The 14,224-nt window shown below is 36.3% G+C and overlaps 1 protein-coding gene across 3 annotated transcripts in view; it reads right to left on the reverse strand.

The window, feature by feature from the left end:
• Positions 1–14,224, reverse strand: part of ANKRD31 (ankyrin repeat domain 31) — a 131,889-nt gene that overhangs the window by 58,321 nt on the left and 59,344 nt on the right. For all 3 annotated transcript variants that reach the window (XR_009502635.1, XM_059919352.1, XM_059919351.1), the window contains exons 14-17: positions 11,905–13,423; positions 11,073–11,243; positions 9,112–9,240; positions 885–1,027 (exon numbers count right to left, since the gene is read on the reverse strand). Coding sequence is in view for 2 of the 3 variants with exons in the window: in XM_059919352.1 (XP_059775335.1) it covers positions 885–1,027; positions 9,112–9,240; positions 11,073–11,243; positions 11,905–13,423 (1,962 nt within the window). In the remaining variant the exon portion in view is untranslated. The remainder of the gene's footprint in view (positions 1–884; positions 1,028–9,111; positions 9,241–11,072; positions 11,244–11,904; positions 13,424–14,224) is intronic.

The raw sequence follows: 14,224 nt of genomic DNA on the forward strand, positions 1-14,224 counted from the left end.
ATCTCTGCAAATCATAAATTCAATACTATTCTTTCACATGACTACATTTAGACTGAAAACAGTGGGGATATATTTTCATAAAATTAAATAAAAACTACCAGGCTATTAAAAATACCTAGAGACAGATAAAGTAGTTTTAGTGAGAGATCTAAGGAATTTTTTATATGAACCTTGGTTTTATATTGTTGTTGTTGTTGCTGGTAGTTTCCTTAACTATTTTTCAAAGCCAATAATTATTCCTGAAGTCTTTATTGCCTACTGACAAATCTCCTAAGGTTTGTCAAACAAAAAAGATGAGTTTAAAAATCTGGAGAATTTTAAAGTCTAGATTTGAAATTCAGTGTTAACTGAAATAATTACCCTGGTAATTTTCTCTTGTGATATTTTTACCATAGCTATCTGATTAAAAAAAAAAAAAAAACCAAAGGAGAAAAGAATACAAGAACCCCCAAGGAAACAAGCAACTTGAGCTTTTACCCATTTCTTTGAAACTTCAAACCCACTGAGAAATTTCGAGTTTAAAAAACATCTGGCTGTCACATATATCATCACTATATAGACTCTTTTATACACAACAGCAAAGCATTTAACGCAATTAAAATTGGAATGTATTATACTAATAGGCTGTGTTTACTTCTAGCCCTTTCATTTTATTCTCACTTACATGAATTACATGATGAAGAGACAATGGAAAAATGATTCATTAGGAAATACACTGGTTTTCTAATCTATATGTAATATCATATTCATTTGTACTTTTAAGCAGTTTTTAAAAATCATTTGTTTTAAGGAATCACTTTAGTTTGCAATTTAAAATATCTTCACTGTCTTCACTCACTTTTTAAAGAAAAAGAAATAGGAACCTAATCTGATGTGCACTATACCTTTAAATGGTTGTTTGCAACAGCATCATGTAAGGGCAGAATTCCATCTACATTTTCACAATTAACATTAGCACCAGCTTTTAACAACTCTACAATTATATCATTGCATCCCGTACTAGCTGCCTCATGAAGTGGTGTCCAACCTAAAAAAGGAAAAAAGAAAAAACAAAACAAGCTGCTTACAAATCAGTATTCAAGTAGTATATTCATTAGTAAGTTTATTTGCACTAATGGAATTATTATCTCTATTGATTCAAATGTATGTACTAAGTACTAGACAAGAAATAATATTGAAAACAGGCTACCTTAAGATCCCTGAGCCCAGAGCTGCCCCTGGACACGGCCCTGTCCACCAGAGGGCCCAGGATCCAGACCCGCCCACCAGTGCACAAACACTAGACCCAGGACGTACAGGGCCCTGTAGTCAGAGACCCTGGCACCCAGTTCCACCCACCAGTGGGCAGGCACCAGCCGAGAAACCCTTGGGCCCCAGGTCTGTGCACCAGCAAGGCTGCTCTAGCCTCGGGAACAGCCTCACCCACAGTGGGTTGACACCAGCTCCAGGACAACTACAGCCCCACAGCCTCCTGTGGCAGGAGTCAGCCTACCCAAGGGCAGGCCAGCACCAACCCTAGGACCCGCTGGGTCCAAGCTCTGCCTAGCAGTAGGCCAACACAAACTTTAGGACACACTGAACCCCACAGCCACCTGTATCAGGAACTGGTCCCACTCACCAGCAGTCCAACACGAGCTCTGGGACCCCTGGGTCTTGAAGCCAGTCCCCAGGACCTGGCTCTGCTCGCCAGTGGGCTGGCACTGGCCCCAAGAACTAGCTTCACCCACTGGCAGATGGGCACCAGCCCTGGGATCTCCTATACCCAGACTCTGCCCATCAGTGAGCCAGCACTAGCCCTGGGGTTCCCTGGGGTTCAGCAGCCAGCCACCTTGTGACCTAGCCCCACCAACCAGGGGCCAGCAGCCTCCACACAAAGCAGGGCCTGGCAACCAACCATACTGTGAGCCAGCCAAGCCTATGAGACCACACACAGTAGTCAGCCTGCCACAACAGAAGGACCCATGCAGCCGACCTAGGGGGCACCCCTAGAACGTACAGCTCTAGTGATCAGAGGGGAGTGAACTCCTGGAAGCTTAAGACATTTCCTATAAAAGGCTACTTCTCCAAGGTTGGGATATGTAACAAGCCTACCAGATATACAGAAATGACTAGTTAGGCAAAATGAGGCAACAGAGGAACATGTTCAAAACAAAGGAACAAGATAAAACCTCAGAAGAAGAACTAAATGGAGATAGGAAATCTACCTGAGAAAGAGTTCAAGGTAATGACTGTAAGGATAACAAAAGAACTTTGGATAAGAATGGATGAACAGAGAAGTTAGAAGTTTTTAACAAAAAGAACAACCAAACAGATGAAGAATACAATAACTGAAATGAAAAATACACTAAAAGGAATTAACAGTACACTAAATGACATATATAGGAACGAATCAGCAAGCTGGAAGACAGAGTAGTGGAAATCAAGAAGTGAGGACAGTTTAAGAGCTCTCTGGGACAATATCAAGTGTACCAACATTTTCATTATAGGAGTCCCAGAAGAAGAAGAGAGAGAGAAAGGGATGGAAAGCATATTTAAAAACATAATAATCTGAAAACTCCCCTAACCTGGGAAAGGAAAGAGACATCCAGGTCCAGGAAGCACAGACAGTCCCAAACAGGATCAACATAAAGAGGACCACATTAAGATACACTGTGATTTAAATGGAAAAATTTAAAGATGAAGAGAGAATATTAAGAGCAGAAAGGGAAAAGCAACAAATAACATACAAGGGAACTCCTATAAGGCTTTCAGCTGACTTTACAACAGAACTATGGAGGTCAGAAGGTACTGGCAGCATATATTTAAAGTGATGAAAGGGAAAAATGTACAACCAAAAATACTCTACCCAGCCAGGCTCTTATTCAAATTTGATGATGATATCAAAAGTTGTACAGACAAGCAAGAGCTAAGAGTTCAGCACCACTAAACCAGCTTTATGCGAAATGTTAAAGGGACTCCTCTAAGCAAAAAGGAAAAGGCCACAACTGGAAACATGAATATCAAAAAAGAAAAAGTTCATCGGTAAAGGCAAATATACAGTAAAGGTAGTAAGTCAACTGGGTACAAAACTATTAGGAAGGTTAAAAGACAAAAGTAGTAAAATAATCTATATCCACAATAAGCAGTTAAGGAATATACAAAACAAATACATGAAAAATATGATGTTGAAAACATTAATTGTGAGGTGAGGAGAGTAAAAATGCAGGGTTGTTAAAATGCATCTGAAATTAAGAGATCAGCAAGTTAAAATAATCATATATATATATATATATACACACATATATATAAATAAAACTCATGGTAACCATAAATCAAAAATCTATAATAGAGCCACATGCAAAAAAACAGAATAGAAACCAAACATAACGTTAAAGATAATCATAAAATCACAAGAGAAGAGAACAAAAGAAGAAAGGAATAAAAAAGAATTACAAAAACAACTCCCAAACCATGAATACAATGGCAATAAGTACATACATATCAACAATTACTTTAAATGTAAATGGACTAAATGCTCCAATCAAAAGACACAGAGTGGCTGAATGGATACAAGAACAAGACCCATATATATGCTGCCTACAAGAGACTCACTTGAGATCTAAAGACACACACAGACTGAAAGTGAGGGGATGGAAAAAGGTATTCCATGAAAATGGAAACAAAAAGCAAACTGGGGTAACAATATCTGTATCAGGCAAAATAGACTTTAAAACAAAAACTGTTATAAGAGACAAAGAAGGACATCACATAATGATCAAGGAATCAAATCAAGAAGAAGGTATAATGATTTTAAATATATTTGCACCCAATATAGGGCCACCTAAATACATAAAGCAAATATTAACAGACATAAAGGGAGAAATTGACAGTAACACAGTAGGGGATTTTAACACCCCACTTTCATCAATGGACAGATCATCCAGACAGAAAATCAATATGGAAAAACTGGCCTTAAATGACACATTATACCAGATGAACTTAATTGATATATATAAAACATTCCATCCAAAAGCAGCAGAATACACATTCTTTTCAAGTGCATAAGGAATAGTCTCCAGGATAGGTCACATGCTAGGCCACAAAACAAGAACTGGTAGATATAAGAAAACTGAAATCATGTTGAGCATCTTTTCTGACCACAATACTGAGACTAGAAATCAACTACAAGAACAAAACTGCAAAAAACACAAACACGTGCAAGCTAAACAATATACTACTAAACAACCAACGGATCACTGAAGAAATCAAAGGAAAAAACAACAAATACCTAGAGACAAATGAAAATGAAAACACAATGATCCAAAATCTATGGGATGCAGGAACAGCAGTTCTAAGAGAGTTTACAGCGATACAAGATTTCCTTAGGAGTGAAGTAAAACAAATACCATATGCTAACACATATATATGGATTCTAAAAAAAAAAAAAAAAAAAAAAAAAGGTTCTGAAGAACCTAGGGGCAGGACAGGAATAAAGACGCAGACGTAGAGAATGGACTTGAGGACACGGGGAGGGGGAAGGGTAAGCTGGGACGAAGTGAGAGAGTGGCATGGACATATATACACTACCAAATGTAAAATAGATAGCTAGTGGGAAGCAGCTGCATAGCACAGGGAGATCAGCTCGGTGTTTTGTGTCCACCTAGAGGGGTGGGATAGGGAGGGTGGGAGGGAGACGCAAGAGGGAGGAGACATGGGGATATATGTTTATGTATAGCTGATGCACTTTGTTATACAGCAGAAACTAACACACCATTGTAAAGCAATTAAACTCCAATAAAGATGTTAAAAAAAAAAAAGATTACCTCAGGAAACAAGAAAAATCTCAAATAAACAATCTAAACTTACACCTAAAGGAACTAGAGAAAAAGAACAAAAAACCTGAAAGTTAGCAGAAGGAAAGAAATCATAAAGATCACAGCAGAAATAAATTAAATAGAGGCTAAAAAAAATAGAAAAGATCAATGAAACTAAGAGCTGGTTCTTTGAAAAGATAAACAAAATTGACAACACTTTGGCCAGACTCACCAACAAAAAAAGAGAGAGGGCCCAAATCAATAAAATCAGAAATGAAAAAGAAGTTACAATGGACACCGCAGAAATACAAAGGATCATAAAAGATTACTACAAACAACTATATGCCAATAAAAAGGACAACCTACAAGGAATGGACAAATTCCTAGAAATGTACAGTCTCCAAAGACTGAATCAGGAAGAAATAGAAAATAGGAACAGATAAATTACCAGTAATGAAATTGAATCAGTAATGAAAAACCCCAAATGAACCGAAGTCCAGATGGCTTCACAGGTGAATTCTACCAAATATTTAGGGAAGAATTAACACCTACCCTGCTCAAACTATTCCAAAAATTGCAGAGGAAGAAACACTTCCAAACTCATTCTACAAGGCCAGCATCTCCTTGACACCAAAAAATGATATCACACAAAAGAAGAAAATTACAGGCCAATATCACTGATGAACATAGATGTAAAAATCTTCAACAAAATATTAGCAAACAGAATCCAACAATACATTAAAAACATCATACACCATGATTAAGTGGGCTTTATCCCAGGGATGCAAGGATGACTCAATATCCACAAATCATTCAATGTGATACATCACATTAACAAACTGAAGAATAAAAATCATATGATCATCTCCACAGATGCAGAAAAAGCTTTGGATAAAATTCAACATTCATTTTGAAAAAAACTCTCCACAAAGCAGGTATAGAGGGAACATACTTCCACGTTACAAAGCCCACATATGATAAGCTCACAGCTAAAATCATGTTCAATGTGAAAAGCTGGAAGCATTTCCTCTAATATCAGGAACAAGACAAGGATGCCCACTCTTGCCACTTTTATTCAACACAGTATTAGAAGGCCTAGCCACACCAATGAGACAAAAAAAAGAAATAAAAGGAATCCAAATTGGAAAGGAAGAAGTAAAACTGTCACTCTTTGCAGATGACATGGTGCTGTACATAGAAAAATCCTAAAGACACCACCAAAAAACTACTAGAGCACATCAATAAATTCAGCTAAGTTGCAGAATTTAAGACTAACATACAGAAATCTGTTGTATTTCTATACACTAACAACAAATTATCAGAAAACGAAATTAAGGAACCTTCTCATTTTCAACTGTATCAGAAAGACTAAAATACCTGGGGATAAACCTACCTAAGGAGGTAAAAGAGCTGTACTCAGAAAATTATAAGACAGTGATGAAAAAAAAAAACCTGAAGATGACACACACAGATGGAGAGACAAGATATACTGTGTTCATGGATTAGAAGAATTAATATTGTTAAAGTGACCGTACTACCCAAGGCAATCTACAGATTCAATGCAGTTCCTATCATAATACCAATGGCATTTTTCACAGAACTAGAACAAATAATTTTAAAACTTGTACTGTAGCACAAAAGACCTCAAATAGCCAAAACAATCTCGAGAAAGAAGACCAGAGCTGGAGGAATCACACTCCCTGATTTCAGACTATACTACAAAGCTACAGTAATCAAAACAGTCTCATACTGGCACGAAAACAGACACACAGATCAATGGAACAGGATAGAGAGCCCAGAAATAAATCCACACATTTATGTCAATTAATCTATGACAAAGGAGGCAAGAATAAACAATGGAGAAAAGACAGTTTCTTCAATAAGTGGTGCTGGGAAAACTGAAGAGCTACATGTAAAAGAATGAAACTAGAACATTTCTCACATCTATACAAACATAAACTCAAAATGGACTAAAGAACTAAATAAGAACTAAATAAAACTCCTAGAAGAAAACATAGACAGAATACTCTGACATAAATCATAGCAACATTGTTTTGGATCTGTCTCCTATGGCAAAGGAAACAAAATCAAAAATAAACAAATGGGACCCAGTTAAACTTTAACACTTTTGCACAGCAAAGGAAACCATTGACAAAACGAAAAGAAAATCTACTGAATGGGAGGAAATATTTGCAAATGACATGACCAATAAGGGGTTAATATCCAAAATATATAAACAGCTCATACAATTCAAAACCAAAAAAAGAAACATGCCAGTCAAAAAATGGGCAGAAGACCTGAATAGACATTTTTCCAAAGACATACAGATGGCCAACAGGCACATGAAAAGATACTCAACATTGCTAACCATCAAAAAAATGTAAATCAAAGCCACAATGAGATATTACCCTACTCCTATCAGAATGATTATCATCAAAAAAAACACCAGGGCTTCCCTGGTGGTGCAGCGGTTGAGAATCTGCCTGCCAATGCAGGGGACATGGGTTCAAGCCCTGGTCTGGGAAGATCCCACATGCCATGGAGCAACTAGGCCCGTGAGCCACAACTACTGAGCCTGCGCATCTGGAGCCTGTGCTCCACAACAAGAGAGGCCGTGATAGTGAGAGGCCCGCACACCGCGATAAAGAGTGGCCCCTGCTTGCCGCAACTAGAGAAAGCCCTTGCACAGAAACGAAGACCCAACACAGCCAAAAATAAATAAAACTAAACAAGAACCTAATGTTCATTTAAAAAAAAAAAAACAACAAAACACCAATAACAAATGTTGGTGAGGATATGTAAAAAAGGGAGCCCTTGTACACTGTTGGGCATGTAAATTGGTGCAGCAACTGTAGGAAACATTATGGAGGTTTTTCAAAAAACTAAAAACAGAACTATCATATGATCCAGCAATTCCACTGCTGGGTATATATCTGAATAAAACAAAGACACTAATTTAAAAAGATACATGCACCCCAGTGTTCACAGCAACATTATTTACAATAGCCAAGACATATAAGCAACCTAAGTGTCCATCAACAGATGAATGGATAAAGATGTGGTGTGTGTGTGTGTATATATATATATATATGCAATGAATACTACTTGGGCATAAAAAGAATGAAATTTTGCCTTGTGCAAAAACATGGATGGACCTGAAGGGTATTATGCTTAGTGAAATAAGTCAGAGAAAGATACTCTATGTTACCACTTACCTGTGGAATCTAAAAAATAAAAGAAACAAGCAAATTCAGCAAAACAGAAACAGATTCATGGATATAGACAATAAACTAGTGGTTACCAGTAGGGAGAGGGAAGGGGGGAGGGGCAAGATAGGGGTAGGGGATTAAAAGGTACAAACTATGTATAAAATAAATAAGCTACAAGGATATATTGTACAGCACAGGGAATACAGCCAATATTTTACAATAACTAAGTAGAATATAATCTATCAACTTTGAGTTTTTTGTTTGTTCTTTAGTTTTATTCTTAATTAAAAAAATTTTTGAGGTATAGTTGTACAATATTACAACTTTGAATCACTATGTTGTACACCTGAAACTAATATAATAAATCAACTATACCTCAATAAAAAAGTATGCTTCATTTTTTTAAACAAATTAATCACATCAAAAATATTTGTTGATAGAAGTGCCAAAAGACTCACAGAGCATAGGATATAATGGGACCAGAGTAAATACGAATCATGTCAAATGGTTTCAAGTCAGATATTAAAATAGAGTAAGATCATCTGACCTTCCTATTTATATCTTGTATTGTCACATTTGTCTTTGAAATGACAATTGATCAATCAATCTGAGTTTTTTCCCTCTGGAATTCCTTATACAAGTTTCTTTTGTGCTTGAGAAAAATGTTAGAAGATCAATTTAAAAATGGAGGTTTAAGATAAAAACAAGACATGGGAGAAAAAAGGAACAGTATTAATAGACAAGGAAAGAAAAGAAGGGACAGGGAAATGGGAAAATTTGGCATTCTCTACAAAGTTAGATAATGATAGTAAGGCCTCCAAGGAAAAGGTCTAAATAAAGCTTCTTTCCCTTCCCATTCTGTATACTCCTTCTGAATGCTCCCAAACGTATGTTAAAAACTGTTTCAAAGGAGAAGGTTATTTTAGCAATTGGTGTGAACCAAGATAAATCTTACTATTCAACTAAATAATAATATATTAGAAAAAAGTTTTCAAAGTGAGCAGCTATATATCAGCCAGGATCCAAATGGGGGATGGTAGATGAAATGTGTGTATCAGTGAGTTCAAATTATAAAGACAACTACAATTTAAAATCGAAACCTGTGTTACCTTTTAGATTCACATCTGCTCCAGATTCTATTCGAGCTTTCACCAGAGACAAGTCTCCTCTTCTGGCAGCCAAATGAAGCCGGCTTTCTCCTCTGGCATTCCTCTTATTGATCCCAGCTGTTTTCATTTCTGTAAATTTGCCAAGCAAAACTGAGTATTCTTTTCTGCCAAGTGCTGATTATTATGAAGGATCTTAGAAAATACACAGCAACTTCCTCAAAACATCCAAAGTAGGATGCACTACACAGAAACATACCTCAATTAATATCATTGCTGTTACTATTTTAAAATATAACTTGTAAAGAATTGATAGAGCATCTGATCACATTACTTCAAATTCATTCTAGCAGTTGTTCACTCTATCATATGCTTGATTAAAACAAATAATACTTGCTTCATTTCTACACTCACTTCACTCTCAGTAGTCCTCTAACAATGGATAAAAATTTTCTTAAACCAAATTGTGATTTTATAAAAATCCTCTTTCTATAACTATTCTTATATCTCAGTGGGTGTGTTTCTGATCACAAAAGATGCCAAGAACCAAACTATGGCCTATTGGGTATTTCATTTTCTTTCGTAGAAAATGAAGTACAATATCATTATCTGAAGATTTTAAAATCTTTTCCTTGCATCACAAGTTAGACTTGAGTTGGAACTAAAAACAGTAAATAGTTTTTTTCCCAAACTATGCTAAAATGATGTACTAAAAGATTTTTTGTAACATCATATAAAGAAAATAGAAGACACTATCTCTTCTTCATGTGGCGTACAGTATAGTGGAATGACAGACATGTAAAAAATTACATTAAAATGTGATTCAGTGCTGCTAGAGAAATGTATTAGTTTCCTGTGGTAGCTGTAACAAATGACCACAAACTGGGTGGTTGTGTTGTGCTTAACACAACACAAATATATTATCTCACAGCTCTGGAGACCAGAAGTCCAAAACCAAGGTGTCAGCAGGGTTGCACTCTCTCTGGAAGTTCTAAGGAAGAATCCTTCCTTGCTTCCTCCAACTTCTGATGGATACCAGCACTCCTTAGCTTCCTTGGCTTTTGGCCACATTGTTCCTTTGCCTGGCTCTGCACATTATCTTCTCCTTTCCTGTGTGTCTCAAAGCTCTCTCCATTTTTCTTTTATAAGGATACTTGTTGTAAGATTTGGGTCCCATTTGGAAAATCCAGGACAACCTCCTCATCTCAAGATCCTTAACTACATCTGCAAAGATTCTTTTTCTAAACAAGGTAATGTTCACTCTTTAAATGAGATAGTATCACAGATTCCAGGGATTAGGACATGGACATATGTTTTGGGGGGCCACTATTCAACCCACTACAGGAGGTATGTATAAGAAGGGCTTTAGTTTACATGACAGGCAGACAATGGGGGAAGGTTCAAAGAGTATGCCTAATATTCCTACCTCTCACTATATCAACTTTTTCTTACTAAATCAACTTTTTGGTGCTTAACATTTAACCTGAAGTAGTCCAGCCTATTGTTCACACAGAACTAGCTCCAAGAACTATCAAAGAATTGTCAGCTATCCATGCTGCCAAACACACACAGTTCATGCATCTGACACAAAGAAACTAGTGGCTATGCTTCTTTAATTTCCCATGTGTTAAAAGGGCTCAGTGGAAGTATCTAAGGGATCTGACACAATTCAGATGTGCTGTCCCCACTCAACATTCTTGCTGTCTCTACTGTTTATCTTATCTCCTCTAACATAACAAATTAGAAGTCATAGGCAAAAGTATGACAATATATTGGAAGACTAAGAGATTCTCAAGTGGTGGATTACAGTAAAACCATCTGACAAATATAGCTGAAATAACCTTATAAATTAGTGAATGACTAAAGAAAACAGTAAATATGAAAGTATATAATTCTTTGAAGGGGAGTGGATTGCTAGGCTTGATCATCCAAACCTTTCCCTATATAAAAACAGGAATACAAACCTTGGCTGCAGGTAGCTTTCAAGAAATTTTGCCTTTTTCTGAAATTCTGAACTTTTTTGTGTTCCTGGATGTTAGTAGGCATGTGAATTTCTGAATCTGTTTTTTCTTTCTTCTCCTCACAATTTCTTATAGTGTTTTCATCTCCATTGACATTATTATTTAATTCCTCACCTGAAAAACAAACATTTTGCAATATCAGTGTTGTAGTTCTCCTTACCGGTTACATGACTAAAAAAGAGTCTAGTCATGTTAATTGTTCCAAGTTTCTGTTCCTAGCTGGACTGCTTATTTTAAAGGAGTGGAAGCCTTTAAAAATGTTTTCATACAACAAACATAAATTAGTTTTCTGGATGTAATTTCAACTGTGAGTCACTGAAATCAATGGAGCTAACAATTTCCTGCTATGAAAATGTTGTTCGGTTTCTTGATACTAGGTAGGTGCTATTTTAAAAATATTTTCATACAACAAACATAAATTAGTTTTCTGGATGTAATTTCAACTGTGAATCACTGAAATCAATGGAGCTAACAATTTCCTGCTATGAAAATGTTGTTTGGTTTCTTGATACTAAGTAGGTGCTATATTAAAAAAACTCATAGAAACATAAAAACTCATAGAAATACTGTTTATTATCTCCTGTCAATATCAATTTAGCACCTTCTTTCAAAGTAAATACCATTACTTAACTAATTAACAGTATCTCCAAATTATGGTCCACATGTCCTCATTCTTATCAGTTTGGGCATAGGTTGAGTGAAATTCAGTTAGAAATTTCTGTGAAATAAGTAAATCTATAGGAAATGTGTACAAATTGAGCAATACTACTAATACCTGGTTTGTGAGAAATTTCCTTCTCTTCTCTTTGACTAAGTTGTGAGACGGTCAATTCTTTATTGATATTGTCAGTGGACTGAAAGCCTATACTATGTATAGTTTTGATCTCTTGTCTCCTTTTTTCAACTTTAGTTGTTTCTATTACTTGAGAATGAACAACTCTGGATAAAGGCCTATTTGAAGAACTTGGTTTTTGGCCTTTGTCAGTGTAATTCCTTTTAGTGTCTCCTTCCTTATTCACCTTTTCCACAGTATGTGTATCCGTTTGATTCATTAAAGGAGTTGGTATTCTGGGGCTACAACCCTGAGGCCTCTCGAATAGCTCCACGTGACTAGTCAACTGTGAAACTGCATGTGGTGAGAGTGTCCTTGTACAAGCCAGGGAAGGACGCTCAGGACTGCCATGTGAATGATCAAGAGAAGTTCCACATGTACACTGTTCATAATTTGAAACATGTTCAGAAACTATTATATTATCTGAATTAGAAAAATTAACAGCTTCCTGTTGTGGAAATATGGTTAGGCTGCCTGCTTTTATTAACTCATTTTCCTGTGAAAAATGGTCTTGAGAAAGTAAAAATTGTTGAAAATCCATTTCTTCTCTATTTGTTTTATTCTCTTTATAATTATCGTGGTTTTTGCAACCTGAAGAACTTATCACCTTTTTAAATGTTACAGTCTCCTCAGGAGCACAGGAATCACCATCATCACCATTATTAAAATTTTCCTTTATAAAGGATGGGGAAAATTTTTCCCACTTATTAGGGCTCTCATCTTTTTGACCTGAGTTACTGTTTTCATTAGATTTATAAGGGCTAATGTGCTGCTGTTCTTGGTGAGTATGAGGCAGCTGATCTGTAGTAACAAGTGGTAACTCGGTTTTTTTATGTAAAGAAAGTCCTGAGAAAGAAACAGCTTCAGCTTGGTCAGTGGATTCTAATTCCAAAAATTTTATTTCTTGACTACCTGATAAATCCAGGCTTTGGGTATGTGTCTCTTTGGGAAATGAACAAGTCTCAACATCGTTACCTAAACCATTTTTCAGGCCTGACAGAGCTGGGCTAAAAGATTTACATGACTTTTCTGGAAGGTCATCAAGGTTTTGGAGAGTATGTTGCTGACAAGTAACCAATCTGTTTGTTTTTCTGTAAGAAGAGACAGCTATTGTCTTTCTTGGATTGCTTTCTTGGATTGCATCATCCACTTGAGTCCTTTTATGTCCTGTATTTCTTCTTCCTTTATCTTTAGACACATTTGTGCTGGGATCCTCAACACCATGGAGATTGTCCTTTCTGAGTCCTGTCGAGTATATTTGGCTAAGAGTTGATCGTTTATGCTTGGATTTACCAAATTTCGTGTTTTGGGAATCTTTTTGGTAATGTTCATATACATCTTCTTTATTTATAAATAAACCCTCTTTGCTTCCTTTATTGACTTTTACATGTTCTGGCTTCTGTCCCTTGGAATTTTCATCACAAACAAACCCACTGTGATTTTTAGAACTGAATTTTGGTTTCTATAGAAACAAAATACATAGTTAGCTTTAATTTTCAACTATAGTTTACACTTAATTCATTCTGGATTAGAGATAAAGCAAACTAATATTCCATTCAATGTTATAATTTGATCTAACCACAGGGCCTGCTGGGATATATACAACCTGATTTGTATTTCAGAAAAGTAGACTAACAGGAGAAAGGCAAAAGTAATAGACTCAGTATGTGTACTAATCTTTATTTTCTCCTGTACATTTTAATTTCTTTTTGCCAGTATTTTAGCACTATCTATCTTACTAAACATAATGAAAAATTTTAATGTACCTAATTTTTATAGGCTTTTAAAACAATCAGATAATTCCTTTACAAGGAATCTTTACACGAATACTGTAGAAGCACTCTCCTCTCCCATTTGTTATATAGACAGACCTAGAATTAAGAGGGTTTCTTCCTCTGGTATCTGTGAGAGACCACAGGTAGGGCAGTGGAAGAAGGGATTTAAAAACAAAAAGATAGATATACAACCAAGTTGGCCTGTATGGAAAGATTACTGTGGGCTGCCAAGATTAAAACAGGGACAGTGCTTCCTCTCACACTTCACAACACAAGCACCAGATGAAAAGTAACTGCCCACCATGTGAAGTTTGAAGGGATGGATCGACACCTTTGACTCTTACACTGTGCTCAGGCCAGAGGAAATTCAACATTGTTGATAACCCTCATGGCTCCATAAAGAGGAGAAAGGAAATGGAAATGGCTACCAATACATTAGTGTGCCCACATATGCTTTATTTACTCAATTGCTTCCCAAACTAACAGGC

The sequence above is a fragment of the Balaenoptera ricei genome, chromosome 3, assembly GCF_028023285.1.
Source record: "Balaenoptera ricei isolate mBalRic1 chromosome 3, mBalRic1.hap2, whole genome shotgun sequence".
Taxonomy (NCBI): domain Eukaryota; kingdom Metazoa; phylum Chordata; class Mammalia; order Artiodactyla; family Balaenopteridae; genus Balaenoptera; species Balaenoptera ricei.